The sequence below is a fragment of the Scardinius erythrophthalmus genome (genome assembly GCF_964197995.2).
Source record: "Scardinius erythrophthalmus genome assembly, chromosome: 6".
NCBI classification, from domain to species: domain Eukaryota; kingdom Metazoa; phylum Chordata; class Actinopteri; order Cypriniformes; family Leuciscidae; genus Scardinius; species Scardinius erythrophthalmus.
The window spans coordinates 23,276,645-23,303,581 of NC_138226.1; the positions used below are offsets into that span (position 1 = coordinate 23,276,645).

The window sequence follows — 26,937 nt, forward strand, 5'->3', positions numbered from 1 at the left end:
CTCTTGAAACTTTCCACACAGGTCAGAACCCACGGTCATCAGAGCCGGGCTGAAGCTGGTACCCGGGCGTGGCAGGGGGGCTCAACAGCGCCCCCTTGGACACGGTCTGAAAACTTGGTCCATATATCAAACACGCTTGCATGAATTAATATGAAACTCGGTACACATATAGATCTCATCGGGCCGAACAACTTCCGCACTCTAAGTTATTAGCTCCGCCCAACAGGATGTCGGCTATTATGGGTTGTTTGAAAAACGCATGCTGTGGAATTTAATGTACTCATCCTAGAGAATTCATCCAATCGCCTCCAAACTCGGTCAGCATGAAGTCAAGACATTGAGGATGATAAATTCCGGACGGATTTTTGATATCTTGAACGGTTTGACCGTGGTGAGGAAACAATGGCGAGAAAAGCGAAACACGAAGTAATATAACTTCTGCATACGTTAACTGATCTTGATGAAACTTCAGCAGTGTGTTTGTGGTAAGAGGCCGATCAGATGGATGTAACTATTGTGAGTCAAAGTTATAGCGCCACCAACTGGCATATATATATATATATATATATATATATATATATATATATATATATATATATAGCTGCGAGCAGCGATGGAGGGCCCAAGCCGGTGACACCGCCACCCCGGTGGCTTTAGTGTAACTAAAGGCACCAGGGTGGCGGTGCCACCAGCTTGGGCCCGCAATCACTGCTCGCAGCTATATATATATGCCAGTTGGTGGCACTATAACTTTGGAAGTCGGTTATTAGTCAAGTTTGTTTCTCTGGTTATGCAGCTGTCACCGCTAATGCCGTCGACACTGTGTTAACTCTTGTACTCGAGTGCTTATGGTGTTGTGCTGCCCTGTCCAGTGCAGCCTTCGCTTCATTGCATTGGATATGCAACTTTGGTAAGGTCGGAGCAGACGTTTCTTGGTCTAGTTTCGCCTATCAGTTTTGAGTGCTCCTAGCGGCGCTGCTGGCTTAGAACTGTTGTTAATTTCAGCTTTTTGTTAAGGATAATGTGGGCTTAGTGAATTTGACATTGGATTGTTTGTTAAACTTGACAAAGTTGAGTTGTTTTATATTGAACTTGTTCACCACAAAGTCCCTGCTATTTGATTAAGCTTAATTCATACATGGTGTGCTAATTTTGGACAGCTAGTTTTACTGTCCTTTTGCCCAAGTTATATATATACAGGTGCTGGTCATATAATTAGAATATCATCAAAAAGTTTATTCATTTTAGTTATTCCATTCAAAAAGTGAAACTTGTATATTATATAGACTCATTACATGCAAAGTGAGATATTTCAAGCCTTTATTTGTTATAATTTTGATGATTATGGCTTACAACTTGTGAAAACCACAAAATCAAAATCTCAGAAAATTAGAATATTACATGAAATCACACAGTAATTACACAGTGATACCATGGTCATTGAACCAGGTTTTGGTTCGTTTGGCAGTGTGGGCAGGTACAAATCCTGCTGGAAAATGAAGGAAGCATCTCCATAAAGCTTGTCTGCTGAAGGAAGCATGAAGTGCTCTGGACATGTCCTGGTAGACGGCTGCGTTGAGTGGACAGCACAGTGGACCAACACCAGCCGATGACATGGCTCCCCAAACCAACACAGACTGTGGAAACTTCACACTGGACTTCAAGCATCTTGGATTGTGTGCCTCTCCATTCTTCCTCCAGACTCTGGGACCTTGGTTTCCAAATGAGATGCAAAATGTGCTCTCATCAGAAAAGAGGACTTTGGTCCACTGTGCTTTATTAAATCCAGAGTCAATGCAGGCGTCGACCAGGACATTTTTAGAGCACTTCATGCTTCCTTCATTTTCCAGCAGGATTTGCACCAGCCCACACTGCCAAAAGAACCAAAACCTGGTTCAATGACCATGGGATTACTGTGTAATTACTGTGTGATTTCATGTAATATTCTAATTTTCTGAGATTTTGATTTTGTGGTTTTCATAAGCTGTAAGCCATAATCATCAAAATTATAACAAATAAAGGCTTGAGATATCTCACTTTGCATGTAATGAGTCTATATAATATACAAGTTTCACTTTTTTAACGGAATTACTGAAATAAATCAACTTTTTGATGATATTCTAATTATATGACCAGCACCTGTATATATATATATATACATATATATATATATATATATATATATATATATATATATATATATATATATATATATTTTTTTTTTATTATTATTATTATTTTCTTTAAAAGTTTGCGCTTATATTTTGCATTAGTTTTGTTTCTAAAGAATGTCTGTCAGTAATTTCTGATAATCACTATTGAGGTTATGCACCTTTTATGGGAGGACAAGGAGTTAGGAAACGTCTCCGGTTACTTTCGTAACCTCGGTTCCCTGAGAGGCGGGAACGAGACATTACGCATGACGCATATGGGAACTCCTTCCTTCTCCATTTCCACTGAAATCTTATAGGCTAACGCCAGCTGGAGACAGCTGGCCAATTGACGCGAAACATGCAAATGCTGACCGGACCGCGGGCAGTATAAATAGCATGGGCGCGACAATAACGTCAGAATCAAGACTGAACGCTAGCACAGCTGATCAAACGGTGAGCACGGCGGCTGACGTAATGTCTCGTTCCCGCCTCTCGGGGAACCGAGGTTACGAAAGTAACCGGAGACGTTCCCTTTCAAGGTGGTCACTTCGACATTACGTCATACTGACGTATATGGTAACTGTATAGAATCCCGCCGTGAGCGCAGTGAAGATAAGCCCTGAACGGGGTCAGCTACACTCCAACAAGAGACAACAGTTCTAAGCCAGCAGCGCCGCTAGGAGCACTCAAAACTGATAGGCGAAACTAGACCAAGAAACGTCTGCTCCCACCTTACCAAAGTTGCATATCCAATGCAATGAAGCGAAGGCTGCACTGGACAGGGCCGCACAACACCATAAGCACTCGAGCACAAGAGTTAACACAGTGTCGACGGCATTAGCGGTGACAGCTGCATAACCTTATAGCCATACACAGAGTTAACAGTATTGGAAACTACTGCGTAATTGGAAACAGCTATGTAACATTATAGTCATAACACAGAGTTAGCAGCGATGGTAACTCTGCATAATGCACACTACTGCACAGCTGGAGGTAACAGTTTCATGAGTACAAGAATAAAACTCACCGAACCCACGACGCTATAGGCGGTGCATCAAACTTGAAACCCTGGCGACGTTAGAACGTGTTCTGAGAAGACAGCCAGCATACCTAAATCCTGTAGGCATAAGCCAACATTGAAAAGCGTCGAATTCAGTGAGAAAGTCTCTGTATAAAACAGCACGTCCCTAGTACCATCCACCAAGCACACAAACAGCTGGTCAGACTGCTGCCTAGTGAACCACGTACATCCGCAAAGCCCTTACAGGGCCAACAGCACTCTGAGCATCTGCATCATGCGAGGCTGACGGCTCAGCAGATAAGGCGGGCAGGGATCAATCTGTGCTCTGAACGGTGCTAAGCGACTTTGGAACGTAGCTTGGTATCGGACGGAGAGTGACGCTGCAGTCACCAGGTCCGAGACAATGCAACATCATTCACTTAGAATGAGCGTAGGTCTCCAAAGTGCTTCTCTGGGGTGAGAGCTGGGAGAGCTTTTCTCAGCACTTGTTAGTGTAAAGTGTCTTGCTCAACTATGGACCCAGCAGCGGACACACAAGAAGGTTCCACAGCTTAGGGCTGGGGTGCCAATCGTGCCGATTGCCTGTAGAAGCAGGACCTCCTGAGGGGGATTGTTATGTGGGAGCCCCATAACTCTCTCAGGTCTGTGGACCGGAGAAACTGACACTCCCTTGTAGAACATAGCGATGTTCTATAGCCGATGTACAGAAGTGCAAATCAACACATAACCGAATGTACGTAAACACAGTGCCAGTGGCCGTAGCGACAACAACTGTGAATACACGCAGTTAGATAATAGCCCCATAATAGCATGCACCTCAGTAAGTACACAAACACAGTCGTAGCCGTAGCTACAACTGTGAATATACGAGTTAGCACAGAATAGCCAGTTGCACTGAAGGAAATGGGGCAACATAACAACGTAGCACATGCACGTAACCGCATAGGTCGCTGTAGCGCCAACTTAATATAAGCAGTTAGCTCAGTATAGGCACTGAAGGATACAGGGCAACACCACAGCATGAACACATCCATGTGTAATAATGCAGCGCAGGTCGCCGTATTGACAGAGACTGTGAATATGCACAGTTCGACTGGGATAGCTAGTTACACTGAAAGATACAGGGCAACATGACAGCATAACACAAGTGCATAAGAATAGCGCATCCATGTACGTACATAAACGCAGCGAAGTAGCGACAGAAACTGTGTAGAGACAGAAACTGAGATGCACCGTTAGATTAGGATGGCTAGCTGCACTGAAGGAAATGGGGCAGCATTACAGCATAACACATCCGTGTACGTGCATACATCCAGAAACTGTGAATATGCACGGATAGATTAGGATAGCTAGTTTTGCACTGAAGGAAACAGGGCAACAAATAGCAAAAACACGTCCTTGTATGTACATAAGTGCAGTGTAGTCGCCGTAGCGACAGAGCTATGAATATGCACAGTTAGATAGGATAGCTGGTTGTTGCACTATAGAGGGCAACATAGCAGCATAACACAACAGTGTGCACATTTTAAACATCTGTGTGTATAATGCAGCGCAAGTCGCCGTAGCGACCGAAACGGCATGAATATGCGCAGTTCAAACACAATGGTCAGTTACGTTGAAGGGCAACATAACAGCATAACGCTTCAGTGTGTACACAAATGCAGCGCAAGTCGTTGTAACGACAAACTGTGACTATGCACAGTTAGATGGGATAGCTAGGTGCACTGAAGGGTACAGGGCAACGTAATAGAATTTACATTAGTGTGTACAAAAACACAGCGTCAGAGGCATAGCGACATCGACTGTGCATACGTAATCAGAATAGCCGGTTGCACTGAGGATACAGGGCAATATTTAGCGCCGTAATCATAACACATATCAGTGCGTAGTGTGTACACAGCATCAGCGTTCCTATATCCCTGATCGGTAGGGTTAATTGTATTAAGATGAGCGTGCTCCCTAAATTTTTATATTTATTTCAGTGTATTCCTATCTTTATTCCAAAGTCTTTTTTTGTTACACTCGACAGCTCTATTTCTAGTTTTCTTTGGAATAAAAAGACCCCAAAGATTCGAAAAGGCATTCTGCAGAAGACAAAACAATTAGGTGGTCTAGCTCTTCCTAATTTTCTAATATATTACTGGGCAGCAAATATACGCACCACTCTTTATATAGTGGTTCCAGCCGTGTAGATGAAGCTAGACATCACCCTTTCTCGAATGGTACCAAGTCTCTCGAGAACCTGCCACCCACCCAAGCTGCATTGATTCAGCACATCAAAAGAGCACTGCTGCAGGCCAGCTTCAACTGGAATTAGGCAACCGCTGTCCAGCAAGATATCCCAAAGTTCAATGCATGGGGATGGTTTCGGGACTCTACGAGCAAGACTTGGGAACCTTACTGGACTAATCTCGGAAACGCCAGTAAAGCCTGCACCATTCTCCTCCACTGTGGCTGCAAGACAGCATGTAGAGGGCACTGTAAGTGCTGTAAAGCCGGAGTTCGTTGCACTTCTATATGTGCATGTGAGGGTGCTTATACAAACAATGATGGTGAAGACAATGAGAGATCCAGTGATTGTGAGTGATAATGATAATTCATGTGAGAGACCATGAGAATTCACTGTCCTTTTTTATTTTATTGCTGTTTTTTGTTATGCTAAGCAAACCTTTAAGAGTTTTGGAAAAATTGACTATATTATTATTTTAACAATTTGATATAATATAAATATTGCCTTGCAATAATAATTGTGTCTTATTCTTTCTTATATGTTACACTTTGAAATGTATTCACCTGTGGTAAACTGAAAACCATTTCACTTTTATAAGGAAATTAATCAACATTGAGAATAACCTTCAAGGTTGTGGTAAAAAAAAGGATTTTCAACCACAGTCTTGAAAAGAATACAGGTTCCAGACTTACACAAGCATAAATATAAATATGTCAATGGACTTCCTGTGGTCAATAAACATAAAATAGACACCACATCCTCAATTGTAGCGCATTTGGTTCAAAATTTGTAGCCAAAACCGTTTTTCGGACAGCAGCCATATTGAATTTAGGGAATTTGGGGGGTCCTGATATACCCAATCATAAATGTAAGTATTCCTATGGGTTTCCCATGGTCAAAGAAGGTAAAATAGACATCAAGTTTGTATTTGTATCTCATCTGGCTCAAAAGCTTTAGCCAAAACCCTTTCAGGCGGCGACCATATTGGATTTGGCCGCCATCTTGGTCTCAGGGACCATTGGCTCAGGCGCCCTGGCTAAATCATTTTAGTATCCCCTCAGCTACATCTGTGCTAAATTTGGTGCTTGTAGATAAATTTGCGCGAACAATGGTGTGTAAGGCCCCATACTACAGCCCAAACTGCTTTTTTGGACAGCAGCCATATTGGAATTGGAGGATCAAGGGGTCCAGATATACTGGGTCATAAATATAAACATTCCTATGTGTTTCTCATGATCAATTAAGCTGAAAAACATATCAAGTTTGTATTTGTAACTCATGTGGTTCAAAAGTTAAAGCCGGAACCCTTTTCGGGCGGCGGCCATATTGGATTTGGCCGCCATCTTGGCTCCGAGGGTCGCTGGCTCCGGCGCCCTAGCTAAATCATTTCGGTATGACCTGAGCTACATCTGTGCCAAATTTGGCGCTTTTAGATGAATTTGCGCGAAATTACCTATTTATGTGCTTAAGGCCCCCAACTATTACTGGTTCCAGCCAAACAACTCTGTCAACTCCCCATCCTGGCTGCATATCGAGAATGCCTCATGTAAATCATCTTCCCTGGCGGCTCTTTTATGCCTCCCATACACATTGTCCCCAATGAAATATTCAAATAATATAATTGTTAAAAACAGTCTTAAAATCTGGGCCCAATTTTTGCGACATTTTGGTCTTCATAATACCCCCCTGTTATCCCCAATACATTCTAACCCGTTGTTTTACCCCTCCATTTTAGACCTTGCTTACACCTCTTGGAGAGACCTTGGGTTGGTTTCTATTGCTGACCTTTACATCGATGCTGTTTTTGCCTCTTTTGAACAGTTGACTTCTCATTTTAATATTTCCAAAAAACATTTTTTCAGATATTTACAAATTCGAGATTTTGTACAAAAAAAAAGGTCAACTTTCCAAATGCACCTCTCCCTTCAGATTTAGATACCATTCTAGGTGTGGATCCTTGTACTAAAGGGTCAATTTGTAAATTAGTGAATATAATTGTTCAATTGCAATCTTCTTCTGATGATTTACGCCTTGTCTGGTCCCAAGACATCGGTACTGAGATTAACGAGGAGACATGGAGGGCAGTCCTGAACAGGGTTTACTCCTCTTCCCTCTGCGCACGTCACAGGCTAATACAGTGCAAGGTGGTTCATAGAGCCCACTGGTCGAAGACCAGGTTAGCACGCATTAACCCGTCTATTGACTCGGAGTGTGACAGGTGTCATTCTGGTTCAGGCACTTTAATTCACATGTTCTGGTCCTGCCCTGCCCTGCCTTCCTTTTAGAGACAAATTTTTATTTAAATTTCTTTGTTGTTTTTTCTGCTGGGAACATCAAGTCAACGTATAGTAACAATGATTTTATAGAATAATCGTTCCACACTGTTAATACCCCAATAAAACCCTCCCTCAAGTAAACAACCTACAGCCTCCAAAAAAAACCCCAGCAACTTACATAAAAAAAAAAATAATAAAAAAAAATAATAATAATAATAAAATAATAATAATAAAAAAATAAAAAAATAATAATACAATATTGATATCTTAAAGCATTTTCAAAATAAAATAGATAAATCATCAGGGGATGCTCAGCTTAAGTGTCTTGAGAATTAGCTAGTAAATAGTCTAAAAAGGGGCGCCACTAGGGGTGGGGGAAAAAATCGATTCTTAGATGAATCGCGATTCGGGACGTGGACGATTCTGAATCGATTCACAAATGTCAAAAATCGATTTTCTAAAAAAAAAAAAATTCTAATAACGTAACATTGACGGAACGCAAAAGGCGGAACTCTGAAGCGGACGTGCACGTGCGCGGACAGTCTGTGGCGTGCACATAACAGAGACGCGCACATAACGGACGCATGATGGCTGAGCGCCAAATGTGCAATGCCAGTCACAAAAAGTTACATTTTGACTATAAGTTACTCTCTGCAGATGTTCATTCACTTTCTTTGTATAAGCTGTTTTTGATTGTGGTATACAGCAAACATTTCAAGTCATAACTCTTTATTATTTAGTTGTGTACTATAAGTCAAGAACGACTTTGTATGTTACTAATTATTCAGAATATGCATAAGTCCACAAGCATTATACGTTATGATAGCTTCTGGTACATAATTATATATTTTTGAACGAAAACTGTTTGTGAATTTGCTACAGCAAAATGTTTTTTATGTCTGAAGGATTATATTGCTAATTGGAAATAACAAGAGGATGTTGGTTAGAAGTCTATTATTAAATGCTACTATGCTAGAGATTCAGAATATGCTGAAGTTTGTATTAATTTACTACAAGTATGCTGCTAGTACAAGCACACATTTATTTTCCTGTTGGTTCTCAGCAATGTTGGGACATATGCTGGCAAATGTAACCTTACAGTTGACTTGCCAAATCACTTCCATTTGTTTTTTTAATAAAATTAATATAGGAAGTATCGGAAGTAAGTTCGTTATGTGTCATCATAAATACTTTGCTTTAAAAGTACCAAGTAAAAACATTTTTTCAATGTTTTTGATAAAAGGCACTTCCCTGAGAATTGAACTTAATAAATGTGAAAAAGACACTTTAATGTCTGTCATTATGTTTGTCATTCTGTATAGCAAAGCAGATGAGAGTAGATCATGCTCAGAAACCTGATTAGAAATCATTATGAATAAAATCGAATTGTTTTGAATCGAAAATCTTTTTGAATCGAAAATCGATTTTGAATCGAATCGTGGCCTCAAGAATCGGAATCGAATCGAATCGTGAGATGGTAAAAGATTCCCACCCCTAGGCGCCACAGTTTATCAAAGGTCCTTAAAGATCCAGTCTGTGACAGTCTGATCTTTTCCAATTTAATGCAAGTGAACACTTCTTTCAGCCATGAATCAAAAGAAGGGGGTGAGGCATGTTTCCACTTCAGGAGTATGAGACGTCTTGCTAGCAAAGTGGTAAAGGCTAGAGCCTTTTGAACCTTTACAGAAAGGTTAACTTCAACGGTCATCCCAAAGATGGCCAGAAGAGGATTTAGGTCAAGATCTATGGCAAAGGCTTCTCTCAGAATTTTGAATATTTTAGTCCAATAATCATATAATTTAGGGCATCCCCACAACATATGAATGAGATCTGCTGGTGATTGTTTGCACCTATTACATGCATCGCTGACAGAGGGGTATGTTTTAGCAAGTTTAGCATTTGTGTAGTAAACCCTATGTAAAATCTTACACTGTATCAGGCCATGTCTTGCACTTATAGATGACATGTGTATGAGAGCAAGAATGCGCTCCCAATGTTCATCAGAGATTTCAAATCCCAAGTCTCCCTCCCATGCCGCTCTGGTCCTACTTGTAGTGGCTGGATTATTATTGTGAATCAAATTATAAATTACAGAAATACAGTGTTTTGAATGTGGTTCAAGCTTTAAGAAATCATCCAATGGCGATTCAGGGGGGCGATTCGGAAAGTGAGGGAATAGTTTTTGCACAAAATGCCTGATTTGAAAGAAACGAAATAAGTGGGAATTAGGTAAGTCAAATCTTTTGGAAAGGTTATTAAAGGACGAGAAAACTCCACACTCATAGAGATCATCAATGGTCCTTATGCCTTTATCAAACCATATTCGAAATGCCTCATCCATATTAGAGGGTGCAAAACTGTGGTTTCTAATTATCGGAGAGAGTGTAGAAGACCTATGCAACCCAGTCTGTTTTCTAAATTGAGTCCATATCTTAACTGAGTGAGATACTACTAAATTTGAACTAATGTTGGTAGGCAATGGTAGTTGAGAGCATATATAACTGAGTGCAGAGAGGCGCGCTGAGGACTGTTCCAGGTAGGCCCAGCAAGGGGGTTCAGAATTCAGATTGTTCCTCCAGTATACAATTTTCTGGATATTGCAGGCCCAATAATAGTGCAAAAAGTTTGGGAGTGCAAGACCTCCCTTATTTTTAGGGAGCTCTAAAACTGATTTCTTAATTCGAGCTGGTCCATTTCCCCATAAAAAGGAAATTATTCGTTTGTCCAAATCCATAAAAAACTTTTTCTTAAGAAAAATTGGAATATGCTGAAATAAATACAAAAACTTGGGAAGAACAGTCATCTTGATTAGGCTTATACGCCCAGCAAGGGAAAGAGGGAGGTTAGCCCAACGTTCCATGTCAGACTCAACCTTTTTAAGCAAGGGGACAAAATTAGAAACATACATTCCAGTTAAAGACTTGGTCACAGTAATACCCAGATACTTAAATTCATCAGCCGCCCATTTAAATGGTAGAAGTGAATGTGCAAGGTTATTCGCTAAAGAATTTACAGGGAACAATTCACTCTTATGAAAATTAATCTTATACCCTGAAATTTTACCGATATGGTTTAAAATGTTAAGAATAACGGGGACAGAAGTCTCTGGATCAGAAATAAAGAGTAGAAGATCGTCTGCATATAGGGATAATTTATACTCTCTACCTAGCCGATTTATACCTTTAAAATTTACATCCTCACGAAGCCAGATAGCTAAGGGCTCAATGGCAATGGCAAAAAGCAAAGGCGACAAAGGGCAGCCCTGCCTAGTGCCCCTCTGAAGCACAAAGGGTGGTGAAACCACACCATTAGTTAAAATAGATGCCTGTGGGGAGACATACAATAGTTTGATCCAGGAAATAAAACGATCATCAAAACCAAAGCTTTCCATTATACGAAATAGGTATCCCCACTCGACTTTATCAAACGCCTTTTCAGCGTCTAATGCCAGAACCACTTCTGGCACATCTGAACTAGGCATATTGAGGATATTGAAAAGTTTCCTTGTATTAAAGAAAGAATGTCTTCCAATCATAAAACCTGTTTGGTCATCCGAAATTATTTGGGGCAAGACTTGTTGTAAACGCAACGCTAAAATCTTAGTTAAAATTTTATAGTCCACATTCAAAAGTGAAATGGGTCTATAGCTGCTACACAGTAAAGGGTCTTTGTCTTTTTTGGCAATTAAAGTGATTGACGCTAACGACAGGGTGGGAGGCAGGCAGCCTTTAGAAAAAGGCTCGTTAAGCATATTCTGTAACGCAGGTGCTAGGGATGTAGAAAATGCTTTATAAAACTCTGTAGTTAACCCATCAGGGCCTGGTGACTTGCCGTTCTGTAAAAGTTTGATAGCTTCCACCACCTCAGAAACTGATATTGGGTCACAAAGGGTCTTAGCTATGTTACTATCAATGTTGGGAAAAGTGATCTTATCCAAGGGCCATTCCCCACAATCAGAACATAAGGAAAGCTCAGAAGTATAAAGGCCTGAGTAAAACTCTAGGAAAATGTTATTAATTTTATGTGGATCATGAAACACGTCTCCTTGTGGCGATCTTATTCCATTAATCAGCCTTGATGCTGCTGACGCTCTGGCTTGATGAGCTAATAATTTACCTGCCTTATCACCTAATTAAAAAAAAACATTGCTTAGATTTAGGGTGCTTTCACACCTGCCTCATTTAGTTCGGTTGAATCGCACTAGAGTTCGTTTTCCCCATTGGTTCGTTTGGGCAGGTGTGAATGCGGCAATCGCACTCGGGTGCGCACCAAAAGCGGACCAAACAAGCGTACCGAGACCTGCTCGAAGAGGTGGTCTCGGTACGCTTTGAAACGAACTCTGGTGCGGTTCGTTTGTGGTGAGAACGTGATCCGACCTCGAACAGAACCAACTGCCAAAGAAATGCGCATTTTTGGACTAAACCAGTTGCCGTAGTCAACTGCGCTGTGATTATGGGATGAGGAGAAATGTTTGTTGACAGTTTGCACTCGCGGACAAACTTGGAGTTGTGAGGATGTGTGGAGCCTGATAGAAATTATTAACAGCCGCATCCTCGCTTCATTCTCAAACATTATTGTTTGTCTAAAGTGGTGTAAACTATAATAACATATGACCATCAAGGATACAATCAGCCCACGCAGTCGTCTCTCCATAGTAAAAAGTGGCGTGTTGTCTGCCGGATTTTCCTCCTCTTTGTTTAATTCCGGGAGTTCTGTTGGAATTTTCCCGCACGTTAATTCTGACAATCGAAGTGCAGTTATGAAAATACGTTCAAGACCCATCTGGCCAACGAGTGATGTGGATGTTGTCACATGACTGCATTTTGGTTCATTTCATAAACTGATCCGGACCAGAGCGATAAGTGTGGTGTGAAAAGAAACCAAAACGCCTGAAAAATGCTACAAAGTATAATTTTTCTCCCTTGGTCCGGACCAAATGAACCGAACTACAGATGTGAAAGCACCCTTAAGCAACTGCACTTCAGCCTTATTCGTGGTCAAAAGATCAAATTCCGTTTGTAAACGAAGGCGTTCTTTATACAGATCTTTATTTGGATCAACAGCATACTGATGATCTAAACTTTGTAGGTCCTTAAGGATTGTATCTAATTTAAGCTTGTCAGCCTTGTTATTACCAGAAGAATAAGAAATTATCATACCTCTCAAATATGCCTTAGATGCTTCCCAGAGAGTCCCTCTATTAATAATTGGCATATCGTTGACCTAAAAAAATAGGGCTATTTGCTCCGCCAAAAATTTCTTGAAATCATCATTAGCCAAAAAGAGAGGGGGGAAGCACCACTGTTTGGGAGAATGTGTGATCTGAGAAATATTAACGTCAACAGAGGTGGGTGCATGATCTGAAATGACAATGCTGTGATATTCACAGCTCGATAAATTTGAAAGTAGTCTATTGTCTAATAGGAAAAAATCTATTTGTGAATATGACTGATGAACGTGGGAGAAAAATGAATAGGCCCTATTTGTGGGAAATTTTAATCTCCAGGGATCGGACAGGCCCAATCGCCCAGCAAAGGTATTCAAAGTTTTGGCCGAGTTAGTTGATACACAAGGTCTGCTCGAGGATCGATCTAAAACAGTGTCTTGAACAAAGTTAAAATCACCCCCTATTATAATATGTCTTCTGTCAATATCAGGAATGGATGAAAAGAAATTGGATATAAATTTTTCATCATCCCAGTTAGGGGCATAAATACTTGCCATAACGATAGGCACATCTCTGAGTTTGCCAGTAATTAGGACATAACGCCCATTAGGATCAGACATAACATTAGCCAACTCGAAAGGGATACTTCTGTGAATAAGAATAGCAGCACCTCTTGCTCGAGCACTAAAATTTGAATGATATAAATGGCCCACCCATGCTCTTTTAAGCCGTTGAATATCACTTGTCTTAAGATGGGTTTCTTGAAGAAAGAACACATCCCCCCAGATGTTGGAGATGAGACATAATGCGGCTAATTTTAATATTATTGTTCACCCCTTTAACATTCCATGATAAGAAACGAATACTGGAACTCTCTCGAGTCTTAGCCATTATCAATCGGCCACATGACAGTTTCAAATCTGAGCCAAACGCAAAAAAATAAAGGAGAAAAGAAACACTTCAAGGAAAATAAAATAAAACACAAAGCGATTTGGAAAGCCATAACATTCAAAAAAGAGAAAGAAACAAAAACACATTTCAAAATCCTAAATCCCATTCCTAACATATCAACCCAGAACCACGCAGAGAACCTGCTAAACATCAGCATCTCAATGCAATTTTTCAAAATTACAAAATTTACTATCAAATTGCACAAAGGACCCCAGCTCCATAAAAATATGTATTTTAGCCCATGAATGAGAAACAAAAGCTGATCAAAATCAAACTACCAGTAAACACAAAACAACATTGTATATGACCCTTAACAGTCAGCATGAAAGTTCTCCTGGGCAGCAGATGTACAAAAATTACAGTCTTGTCAGTCTTATGATCATCCAGGAGCAAGATGAGCGAAAAGAGCGAAAACTACGAATCTTGTATATCATAACAAATAGCTACGAACTTCGGTGTCCAGATATTGTATAGCCTACTAGATGATAATATAAATAAAAAAAAAAAAATTAGATCCGAAACTCAGCATCGTGTGAGTAGGCGCGAGTAGCGTTAGTCAGAAAAGTCAACAGCTCACGTAGCTTCTCTCGACTCGCGCCGGTGGGTTTTGATAAACTCACCAGCCTCATGAACTGACGATAACCGCCTCTTCTTACCATCCGACGTCGTGATGAAAAGTTTAGATGGGAAATGAAGAGAAGGTCTCAGACCAAGCTGGTACAGCTCCTTCATCACCGCTCGGTATTCAGCACGCATCTCCAAAACTTCGGGACTGTAGTCCTCATTGATGAAGACCGGATTGCCGCGATATTGAAGCTTTCCTCTTAGCTTGCGGGCTTCGCGAATCACCAAATCCTTGGTCTGGAACTTGTGGAAACGAATTATCACAGACCTAGGTCTCTCCCCCGACTTTGGCTTCGCTGTGAGGGCGCGATGGGCACAATCCAAATCAGGAGGAGAGGTAAATTGGCTTGCACCAAAAATTTCCACTAAGAGTTCAGAAAAGAAAGTAGTCGGACGAGGGCCCTCAATCGTCTCAGGTAAGCCAAAGATTCGTATGTTATTTCTGCGGCTCCTCCCTTCTAGATCCATAACCTTGGCTTTGAGTTTAGCATGTTTTTTTATTTGCTTCAAGTGAGCAAAGTCTCTGCTCGTGGTCGTTTACCGTTGTATGTAAAATGTCGAGTCTCGATTCCAAGGTGGAAAATGCTGACGGTGTTCTTCCAACAGCGTCGTCAGGGTAGCAATATCTGCTAAGTTCCCGCTAGTCTGTGTTTCGTCTTTCTTAACTTCGCCTTTCTTGGTGTTTTGTCTAGATTTCGAAGCCATTTTCGCCCAGAAAGTTTCAAAGTATTTAGCTGGCTGATTAAATGGATAATCAAGTCGTTGATGGGCCAAAAAAAAAAAACTTTAAATTGAAAACTGTGGGAGCACGGGCGAAATGCTGCTATTCCCCACACATGTTCACATGCACACCGATCCTATTAGTTAATTTCGATAAAGCATTAATTGTTGGAGACTTTAATATCCACGTAGATAATTCAAATGATGCGCTAGGGGCTGCGTTCACAGATTTATTAAACTCCTTTGGGATTAAGCAAAACGTTACCGGACCAACTCATCGTTTTAATCATACACTCGATTTAATTATATCACATGGAACCGATCCAACCGATATAGATATCATTCCACAAAGTGACGATGTCACTGACCATTACATGGTAACTTGCATATTACGTACTCCTGTAATATGTCATGCTGCGCCACGTTATCTATTAGGCAGAACAATCCTTCCATCCACCATAGATAATTTTTCAAATAGCTTATCTGATCTGTCTCAGCTGCTCAGTGAACCTAAACAAACAGATGAACTTGAGGAATTAACTAGCACTATGAGCACCATTCTCTCTGGATCATTGGATATTGTTGCACCCATTAGATTAAGAAAGGTCAGAGAGAAAAGTAAAGCACCATGGTACAACAATACTACGCATGTTCTAAAGAAAGAAACCCGTAATTTAGAGCGTAAATGGAAAAAAACTAACTTAGAGGTCTTTAGAATCGCATGGAAAGACAGTATGTCACGTTATAAAAAGGCCCTAAAAGAGGCCAGGTCTGAGCATCTCCGCAAACTAATAGAAAACAACCAAAACAATCCTAGGTTCTTATTTAACACCGTGGCTAGACTAACAAATAAACAGATGTCTCCTGAACAAAATATTCCGTTACAGTTTTGTAGTAATGATTTCATGAAGTTCTTCACTGAGAAAATAGAAAACATCAGAACCACAATTGTAAACGTTCAATCCTCAATTGCGTCTTATAATTCAGCCTCAATTATCACCCCGCAAGAACAATTACAATGCTTTACAACTATAGAACAAAAAGAGTTAAATAAACTTATCACTTCATCTAAAACAACAACATGTTTACTAGATCCTATACCAACTAAACTTTTGAAAGAAGTGTTACCTATAGTGGAAGAGCCTCTCCTCAATATTATTAACTCGTCTTTATCTTTAGGTTATGTTCCAAGAACATTTAAACTGGCAGTTATAAAACCTCTCATTAAGAAACCACAATTAGATCCACATAATCTAGCAAATTATAGACCCATTTCAAATCTACCTTTTATGTCTAAAATACTAGAAAAAGCTGTGTCCGCTCAACTGGGCTCTTTCTTGCAAGAAAATGACATCTATGAAAAGTTTCAGTCTGGGTTCAGGCCGCATCATAGCACTGAAACTGCGCTTGTTAAAATCACAAATGATTTACTTTTAGCTTCTGACCAAGGCTGTATCTCAATACTAGTTTTACTTGATCTTAGTGCTGCGTTCGATACTATAGATCACACAATACTCTTAGATCGACTACAAAATTATACTGGTGTTCAAGGACAAGCATTAAGCTGGTTTAGATCGTATTTATCTGACCGCTACCATTTTGTTTATTTAAATGGAGAAAAATCGATCATAACTCCAGTAAACTATGGAGTGCCGCAGGGATCTGTGTTAGGCCCTCTATTATTCTCAATATACATGCTGCCACTTGGAAATATTATAAGGAAACATGGAATTTGTTTCCATTGTTATGCTGATAACACTCAAATCTATATTTCATCACGGCCAGATGAAAACGCTAAATTATCCAAATTGACAGAGTGTGTTAAAGATATAAAAGATTGGATGACGCGCAATTTTCTTTTATTAAATCCAGACAAGACAGAGGTACTAATCATCGGTTCAAAAAACCACCCACAAAACCTCTCACAATACAACTTTAACATAGTAGGATGTCCTGTTACTTTATCCTCTACAGTAAAAGACCTGGGTGTTATATTAGACTGCAACCTGTCTTTTGAAAATCATATTTCATATGTTACAAGAACAGCCTTTTTCCACCTTAGAAACATTGCTAAGCTACGTAATATCCTATCTGTTTCTGATGCAGAAAAGTTAGTTCATGCATTCATGACCTCGAGACTAGATTACTGTAATGCTTTATTAGCTGGTTGTCCTGCATCCTCAATAAACAAGATACAGTTAGTCCAAAATGCTGCCGCTATAGTTCTAACTAGATCAAGAAAATATGATCATATAACACCAATTTTATCATCACTACATTGGCTACCTATAAAGTTCTGTATTAATTACAAGGTATTGCTACTGACTTATAAAGCCCTAAACGGCTTAGCTCCAGTCTATTTAACGGATCTTCTATCGCCCTATAATCCATTGCGCTCTTTAAGGTCAGTAAATTCGAGGCTTTTGGTCATACCTAGGATATCCAGATCCACCAAAGAAGGGAGAGCATTTTCACATTTAGCACCAAAACTCTGGAATAGCCTTCCTGATACTGTTCGTTGCTCAGACTCGCTCTCCCAGTTTAAAACTAGATTAAAGACGCATCTCTTCAGCCAGGCATTCATATAATACTTTTAATCTTACAGTTAAATCCGACCTCTAGTTCATGAATCTAGTTTTTCGGTTCCTTGCCACTGTTGCCTTTGGCTTGCTCAGTTGGGGATATTTGGGAATATTTAATTTAATTAATCAATCAACGATACTATTGATCAGCATTACCAAACGTGGACGTTCCACTAGAAACAAACATTGATGTATTGTTTTAATTTATTACTGTGAAGCTGCTTTGATACAACCCATGTTGTGAAAAGCGCTATATATAACTTGACTTGACTTGACTTGACTTGACATGTCAGCCGGAAGTCCTCGGAGACAAATTTTTGTCTCATTGTCAGCCATCACTTCGGCGGATATCCCACTCTGTCCAGTCACAGCTTTATTTGGGGTTTTGCCGCCTGGCCATTCTTTGCCTTCTCACTTTTCAGATTTTGTAGCCTTTCTGACTCTTTTAGCTAGGCGTTTAATTCTATTGAATTGGAAAAGCCCTCACCCTCCATCTTACACTCGCTGGATAAGAGATGTACTTTATTTTATGAAACTGGAGAAAATTAGATACTCTCTTCACCGACCTAGCACCATTTTCATCAAGCTTTGGCAACCCCTTTGTGAACATATCAAAACTGTCCAGCTTGACCCTGCTTTTTGTGTGTGATCCCCTTTTCTACCCCCACATCCTTCACCAATCTAGATGTTGATTATAATTTTGTATTGCCTGGCCAATACACTGCTATGTTTACTGTTACTGTATGTGATTGTACTGTACTCTTTATTTATTTATTTATTTATTTATTTATTTAACTTTTTTTTTAGGGGGAAATAACCCTCAGTGCATCTTCTCTCTGTAATGGTTTGTGTATTTTCATCTTCCCCTGTTTCTGTAAATTTTGTATATATATATATAATTTATTTTTTTATTTTTATTATTTTTTATTTTTATTTTTTGTATTTTTATTTTTGTATTTTTTGTAATGGTTTAAATTGTATAAATAAATCATAAAAAAAAAAAAAGAATGAATGATCTGAACACATAACCCCTACATTATCAGCAATCATACCCTCTCTTCGATGGCGACAAAGCTTGTGAACTGGGACAAGATGGAGAACTCTTTACTGAGCTCAATGATGTAGGACTTCAGCTCTGCTTTCTTCCCCTGATAGAGAGATACAAGACAGCAAGTCAAGTTCTTCTGATAGCAAATTTGCCAGTTCTATTAAAAACAGCAACAATCAGTAAAATATTGAACCTCATGTTCTGCTTCACTGTTGCCTAGAATGCCATCTTCATAGTCTCTGATGATCGCTCTTGCTGTTAACTTGTGAAGGAACTACACACACACACACACACACACACACACACACACACACACACACACACACACACGATCAAAAATTGATGATATTTCAGATTATATGAACTATTTAAGATGTTCACTCACAGTTCCTTTTGTCTTTTGTAGTTCTGTGGTGGAAACCATTGTTTTGATCTCCTTCCCACTCAAATCACCAAACAGTGTGGCCTAAAAGTGTGAATATTACACAATTAAAAATTTACAGCAGAAATTAACATACCTATATGAAGAACAATATTTAATTACTTCATTAATAGTATGCAACAATATAACTATACTGACAAAATAATCATCAATATTTACCTACATACTGTATATTTAAAAATATTTTAATATCAAAAATGCCATACAAAATCTTCATGAACATGATAATGCACACAAACTGTTGATTCAGAGCTTTGAATGTATTTTATGAAACAGTTGGAAATAATTCATCATCAAATTCTAACTTTAATAGTAAAAAATACTAAAATAATAGCTACATTCGTAATGTTTCTTAATTTTACAGTTTTAGAAAAATCTTTCGGATATACTGTGAATTTTACAATATATTACTCAGTCCGAACTACAATAAGCAACAACCATCTGCAACACAATCAGATCAGCTGGTAAATAGCGCAGGTCTACCTGAGTGCAGTTCGGCACAAAGCCGTATATGAGAGTGTGACAGTCACTGAAGAGGCCGTGAAGCTGTGAGGGGGCTTGAACAGGAGGAGGCGCTGTGGGATTAAACTGCTGCCACTTCACTGCCACTGATCTGCAGCCTGGAGACTCCATACGCTGAACCTGGGCGCGCACCTGAAATTACCAGCAAATCTGGTGAACTCAAGCCTCAGAGCGGCCCATGTTGAACTGATAATGTTCCCTTTTTCTAAATAAAAACAACAATACAATAAACAGCGTGATTCACCTTCTCTGCCCAAGTGTGTTTCATCTTTGTGTCAAAAAGTTCACATGTTCCTCCCCCTGCTTGAGCCAAAGCTCTGAGCATATGACGATTAGCTGTCAAGCTAGACAAACAAACACAAACTGTAGGTTCAGAAATGAATTGAAGTGTTAAAGAGATTTGTGTTGAACTCTTCAAAGGCAGACCTGAGTCCACAGGTGAAGAGGCGCGTGTGGCAGGAGTTTTCTCGGACCAGCTGTAGGGTCAGAGGCTGGTTCTGAACATGTCCATCAGAGAGCAGAAGGATGTTCCTCACGCCCCGGCTGGGAGACAGAAGGCTCAGGCTCTGGAGAGGCCGCCACAGCTCAGTGCCGCCACCAGCGCCACTACAGGACTGAAGAGACCACACATGCAATGACATGAACATGAACTTTAGTCATTAACCAAGGGCTCAAGGTTTAGCTGGTTAATGTGGTACAGTTACACCCTGCTGGATGATGCTGTAACTACAACATTATGGTGGCAAAACATCTCGCTCTAGTTCCGGGCTATTCAATTGGCGGCCCGCCAATCATCTCCATCCGGCCCGACGGCACCAACCTCCCTCCTTCTTCTTTTCCTGGCGGTGCGGCAAATTTAGTTTACTCCGATTGACCTGAGAAACGTTTTACGTGCGAACATTTCAGCAGTTATTATATGTGTCCCGAATTTATGTCGACTAAACCAGCGATACCAATCATTCGTGAATGAAGCATTCTTTTGGTTCAAATTAGGGCTGTCACGATGTTAGATTTTTCACACCACGGTTATTGTGGCCAAAAGAATTCACGATATCGATATATCGCGATATCTATAGAATCTATGGGGGGGAGGGGGGTAGTTATCAGTCAAATTAATTTTTACTTTGTTTATAGTTTTTCTTTTTTACCCAACAAACATCGATACTGATAAACACAAGGCACATGCATTTTTACTTCTTGCGTACTCAATCTATGGCAAATTTTTGTGAAGGAAGACAAGCATGTGAAGTTTATCTGGTTTCAAACTGAAGCCAAACACTGTCTGGAGGTTTCCTGAAGAACTGAAAAGCTCTTAAACCTGTTGTTGCACTGGCGCCAATAAAGTCATGCAGATAGCAGATTTGAATAAAAAAATCAAGTGCAAATACAAATACAAAAATAAGATGAGTAAAGAAAACGGGGTTCTTAATTTTAATAATCACCCTTTATTAAATATATGAACACAGAAACCCCCTGTTAACAGTTAATGTCACGTTTCCCATTCCATGATGACTAGTAAAATAATAGCCGCGTCGCGTCTATGACAACTCGAGGTATTGCACACCGGACACGCACTTTCTCAGTTTATGGCCAGCAATATCATTATGTTTAAGGACATTATGGAATTGAGATAATGTCTGTACTATGTTATGATTATACTGTACAATTAAATACAATAGTTGCTGAGTCTGTGATCTGAACACTTTTTTCTGCGCTCTGTGTCGCGGCAGGATTTTGAACACGGTCCTGAGCCGTTGCTGGGCGCCGCGGACAGACCCCGAATTGAACCGCACTGTGCTTCTCGTCCGGTGTGTGTACACTCATAGACATAATATACATAGACGCCCTATTGGCCGCTGGATCGTACGTCAACGGCGCCGCCATACTGCGGAGGGCAACTTTCCCATACCTCTCATAACGAGAATTGAGAAAAATGCCTATTTCTTGTGCTGCTTGGGGCTTTACAAATGAGATGGTGCTCGATGCAGAGCCAAATGGGAGGAGCTAGAGCTCCAGCTCCTCCCCTCGCTGGAGCTCCAACTCCACCTTGCTAAATTTAGTGAGCGGGGATTCGCTGCAGCGTCAAATGGGAGGAGCTAGAGCTAGCTCACTGTTGCTGGATCTAGTGCGAGTTCAACCGTGATGGAAGGACAAGTTTGTTTTGATGCGCAATATGCTGGCATACATCATATTGTATTTTTCTCTAATATTTGTTGTGATTATGATTAAATATTTATCGTTTCTGTGACAAATGCGTAAACACCTAATAAGAACATTGCTCACACTGTGTGTGTGTGTGTGTGTGTGTGTGTGTGTGTGTGTGTTTCAAAACGGTTGAAACTTTTTATCTATGTATTATTTTATCTTTATAACGGTTTCGTTGTTTTACTCACTTTTAAAGCTGCTTTGGACAAAAGCGTCTGCTATTATTATGTAAATTACTAGACTTAAAAGGCTGTGAAAGCTTAGATAGTGCACCCCTATTTATTTTTTGTCCACTGCATTTACGTGTGTGTTATTTGTGAATTAATCTAAATCATCTGATTTCTGTTGAGTTGTTCAGTGTTATGATACTGATACTGTACACAGCCTATTAATACATAATGAAAATGCTTTATTTTTTGTTTTAGACACATTTATTATCATTAGCCTACTTTTGCCGGTGCTTGATGCTTGAACTGCACCCAGGATTGATTAACGTGCGATATTAGTCATTGCTTAAATGAATGACTAACGTTAAAAATATTTAGTCTATCGTAGATGGCCTACATTTAATGACATACTATTTAAGTAGCCTAGTATCCAGCTCTTTACATAGACGAGTTAGCATTTTAATTACCTAATACCAAAATAAAGTTTAAATTAAGATGCTATAACCATAGGCTATGCTATTTCTATATAGCATTAGGCCTTATTCCACAAAGGACTGTTTATAAGGTGATAATCCGTTATACATGTAGCCTAATAGGCTGAAGATTTTTGTATCTTCTGTTACAAAGACGAAGATTGACATTTCGTTAATGAAAAAATAAATAAATAAAAAATAAATAAGAACATATTGTAAAAAATGAACAACTCAGGTTATGTTCTGTTAGATGTGTTTTTGTTTAATTATATCTAGGCAATGAAGATAGCCTATTAACAAATATACATTTTAATATATTATATAAAAAACATTATAGGACTATATAAAATATATTTAAAAAATGGGCCTCACTGATTAATTTTGCCTGGGGTTTATTTATATGTGGAAATAAATCTGATATTGGATGTGCATTTTGGACCTGCTGTGTGCGGACAGATCGTACATTCTGGCAATGTCGTAGGCTACGTCATTAACGTGATAGGCCGTTTCTTTAAGCTTTTTTTTCTTCTCCATATCTTCCCAAGAAACTGTGGCATATCGCTAAAATACAAACGCATATCAAGCTGATCTTTTCTCTCTCTTTTGCTATTTATCTTGGCCTCACTGTAGAAGTAACCATGGCAACTGATACAAAGAGTATACACGGGTTTCTTGTATACAAACAATACCGGATGCGCGCGCATCCAGGAGGCAAAAAACCCGCTATCTGTTATGCCGAATTCTGTAAAGATATTGTAATTAACGTAGATTTCCCATTGTTTGTAATTTCTTGTTGACTTAATAATAAACTGCAATTTCAGAGTTGGATCTGTTTGTTTGTGTTTCATATTATTATAACATATGTAAAACGTCCAACTGTTTACGAATCCGGACATACTGTGATGCATGTATGAATTATCATGTTAGACTAAGTTAGTAATGTAATGTTAGCAGTGCAGCATTTGCTTTTATATAAGTTAACCTTGTTTACGTTACGTTACTTTACGACCTGCAGCATTTCATGCTGTCATTATACTCTTTGACTGATAGAGTTACCACCTAAAATGGCGGCGCCTTCCCGGAATGCAACGCTGCGGGAAAAGATCGTGACGTAACTCTTTGATAGCAAGAAAGTTAACCTGCGCATGCGCGGCCCCTCCCACTAAATCCAGCGAGGGGAGGAGCTGGAGCTCTAGCGAGGGGAGGAGCTGGAGCTCTAGCTCCTCCCATTTGGCTCTGCATCGAGTACCACTTGTTACAAATCGCCACACAATTGAAAACAGGTCTCAGGGAATTACCTTTCTCAAGCAAAACTGAAAATTTGTTTCTGGTTGCATTTCATTTACTATTTTTATTTTCAGAGGAGAAAGGCCACGAAATTTAAAAATACTGTTATTGTGTCACGAAATGTAGTTTTAAGAGTTTTTCAGTCGACAATGTAGTTGTTTAAAGCTCAAATCTGTGGTTTATTTATAAAGATAGCGCCTTTTTAAAAATGTTATCTGACGGTTTCGGAGTTGTGAGATCCAGCGATCCCCGCGGGCGCTCAGCGCTCATGTACCCCGCCGAGAACAGCCTTGCCTCGGCTATAGTGCCTGTCGTACACCGCTTCTGAGTTCTGACGTTAGTCGCTGTCAGTCTAGTGAGAATAATTCGTCTTGTGTTTATCTAACGGGCGATCTTTGGTTTCATTAATCTATAATTTGTTCCTTGGCAGATTGTTTTGGCTGAGGGCAAAGTGAAGTTTCATAACTTAATATATTTAGGCTATTATAACAGTGTAGCCTGCTGTATGTTTGACTGGATCGTTTACTTTATTTCTTGATTTGTATAGCTTCTTATACCTTTTAAAAACTGAAATTTAACAAAAAGAGACAGGGTTGCGTCATTTTTTATTTTATATAGCCTATGTAATAATATTTTAAAATGTATAAATTTACATTATTTATTATTGTTATTATAATAATATACCACTTACAATTATCAATCTATTATAGTTATGCTGTCAAATTATTTTACTATTCATAGTAACTATTTAACCTATTATTTTTTATTGTCTATATTCTGTAATTGATATTTCATATTCTACTGCTATTATTAAAGTATACATAAACTATATGCTATTATCAATATATTATTATTATTATTATTATATTATGATATTATATAATTATACTTTTCATTACTATTTTATTTACTGTATACTGTTTGTTTATTTTATTGACTAAACTATTTACTATTAGCCTACCTCTCACTTTATCTTATATTTACTATTTGCATTGCACTGTAGTTGTACCATATCATATTACCATAAAGGATCCATCAGTTATCTTTGTTATTGCTAAAATCGGGTCAATGACAGAATATGCTTTTCCCACAATAAGAAAACTTTATTTAATTTAATGTGAAAATTAAATTATATCTCAGTATGGGGGTGTTCACAATTCTTATCCAAGAATGAAAAGCTAAATACATGACAAGCCAGAGCTTTGGCCATTCCTTATTAAAAAAAAATAATAATAATATATAAGTCTAACTATCGAGAGTTTAACTAACTACAGATGGAACTTTTTTTGTACACCACATACAAACCACTGAAATCGGTTGATAAATGTAATTTTTTTTGGTTTTTATACAGAAAAACCGCAGCTCAGCAGTTTACTTGCATTTGATTACAGCGCAGTCTTGCCCTCCACAAAATGGCGGACGCGTTGACGTATCGCAGCAACGTTCCAAAGCGGCCAATAGGGCGTCTATGTATACTATGGGAGAGAGTGTCAAAGTGGCCGGTCAGTAACGGTCTAAAACTATTCGGATTCATTTGGACCGCTCCGTCGCTGAATCATCTGAAGCGGTTTCTCGGTCAGCACAGTAACAACAAATAGTTGCGTTTTCTCCCGGTCACGGACACTATTATTAAACGGGTCATTATACGAAAACGTGCCATTTCCCACTTTTAATGTTTGATTTTCAAAGTACTGTTTTGAAAATCTTTAAGCCCCTTTTTGGATGAAGTAGACCCAAAGAGTATAGAAGCCCAAGAGGCGAAACTCTGTTGTGTTATGGGTAACAGTCTGTAGATGGCGCTGCGGAGGCGCGTCCGCCATTATGGACTGAAAGCTGCTGAAATCGTTAGCGCCAGTCAATGGCAAAATCCATTTTAATAGGCGTTTATAGTTCATGTGTGCACTTGCTAGATTGCACATCTTTTTTGTACCTTTCCGCCTGTAATAGGACATTCACAGATTGTTTTTGTTCTTCCCATTGAAACGTTCACTGTGTGCACTTTCACTGAAGATGTTGAAAAAACAAGTTAATATTTTTGTGATATTCTATGTAAAATATTAACTGTCTTTAGAAATGTTCATTTATAATTTTATTTATTTATTTATTTTTCCAAATCATATATATGGTGATGTTCACTAATTTCAAAATCAACATTTGAATAAACATCTTATTACTTATATCTTATTACTGTGTGTCTGCCTATAGCCTATATTATTTCATGAATTTCTGTTAGTCATATAACTAGGAAAATGCATAATAGAACATAAATATTGATAGATTAAAGTTTTGCAGTAATTTTATAATTTTATCTTTGCAAACCGTAAGTGGTAGGCTAATGAAGCCGATTCGGTGGGGGACATACCCTTACTAAAAAGTACTATAGGAATCTTATAGTATTTTGGGACAAAATTATAAAAACTATAATATTACAAAATATTATAGTAATCTTATAGGAATACTATAGTAATTTGGGACATACTACAGAAGTACGATAAGACTACTATATAAATACTGTAGCAGCTTTAAAATATTATAGAGGTATTACAGAAAATCACAGAAGTATGTTATGTTCTGTAATACCTCTATAGTATTTCTATAGTAGTCTTATAGTACTTCTATAGTAATATTTTGTCCCAAAATACTATTTTCCTAAGGGTAATTAGGCCATGCATAACCAACACATAGACGTATATTTTCTGTCATTTAACGTCATTTAACGTCGGTCATCCTCATTAATGTATTTTAAATTGTTTTCATATTGAGATATGACGGCCAGAAAAAATTAAGTTATGTTAAGTTTTTGTTATGTTAAGTTTTTCAGTGCCATTGACTCCCATTATTTTTCGGCGTTTTCCTTCAGTTTTCAGTCCATAATGGCGGCCGCGCCGTCACGTCATGGGGGCAACTGTTGCTATGGAGCGTTCTATTGAGTTTCGCCTCTTGGGCTTCTATACTCTTTGGTAGACCCTTACCTCTTAGGAAAATGTGCCGTGCCATCTCAGGCTATCTTATTTTTTATTTTATTTTCATATAACCAACGCAAATGTGTGTGTTTGGTCAACCCTGTTA

The 26,937-nt window shown here is 39.0% G+C and overlaps 1 protein-coding gene across 3 annotated transcripts in view; it reads right to left on the minus strand.

Moving 5' to 3' along the window:
- The window catches only part of LOC308692706 (protein mono-ADP-ribosyltransferase PARP4-like), a 62,215-nt gene that overhangs the window by 17,565 nt on the left and 17,713 nt on the right, over positions 1 to 26,937 (minus strand). For all 3 annotated transcript variants that reach the window (XM_081368988.1, XM_081368989.1, XM_081368987.1), the window contains exons 24-29: positions 20,163 to 20,350; positions 19,981 to 20,080; positions 19,698 to 19,868; positions 19,158 to 19,238; positions 18,966 to 19,046; positions 18,777 to 18,872 (exon numbers count right to left, since the gene is read on the minus strand). In XM_081368988.1, the coding sequence (XP_081225114.1) occupies positions 18,777 to 18,872; positions 18,966 to 19,046; positions 19,158 to 19,238; positions 19,698 to 19,868; positions 19,981 to 20,080; positions 20,163 to 20,350 (717 nt within the window). The remainder of the gene's footprint in view (positions 1 to 18,776; positions 18,873 to 18,965; positions 19,047 to 19,157; positions 19,239 to 19,697; positions 19,869 to 19,980; positions 20,081 to 20,162; positions 20,351 to 26,937) is intronic.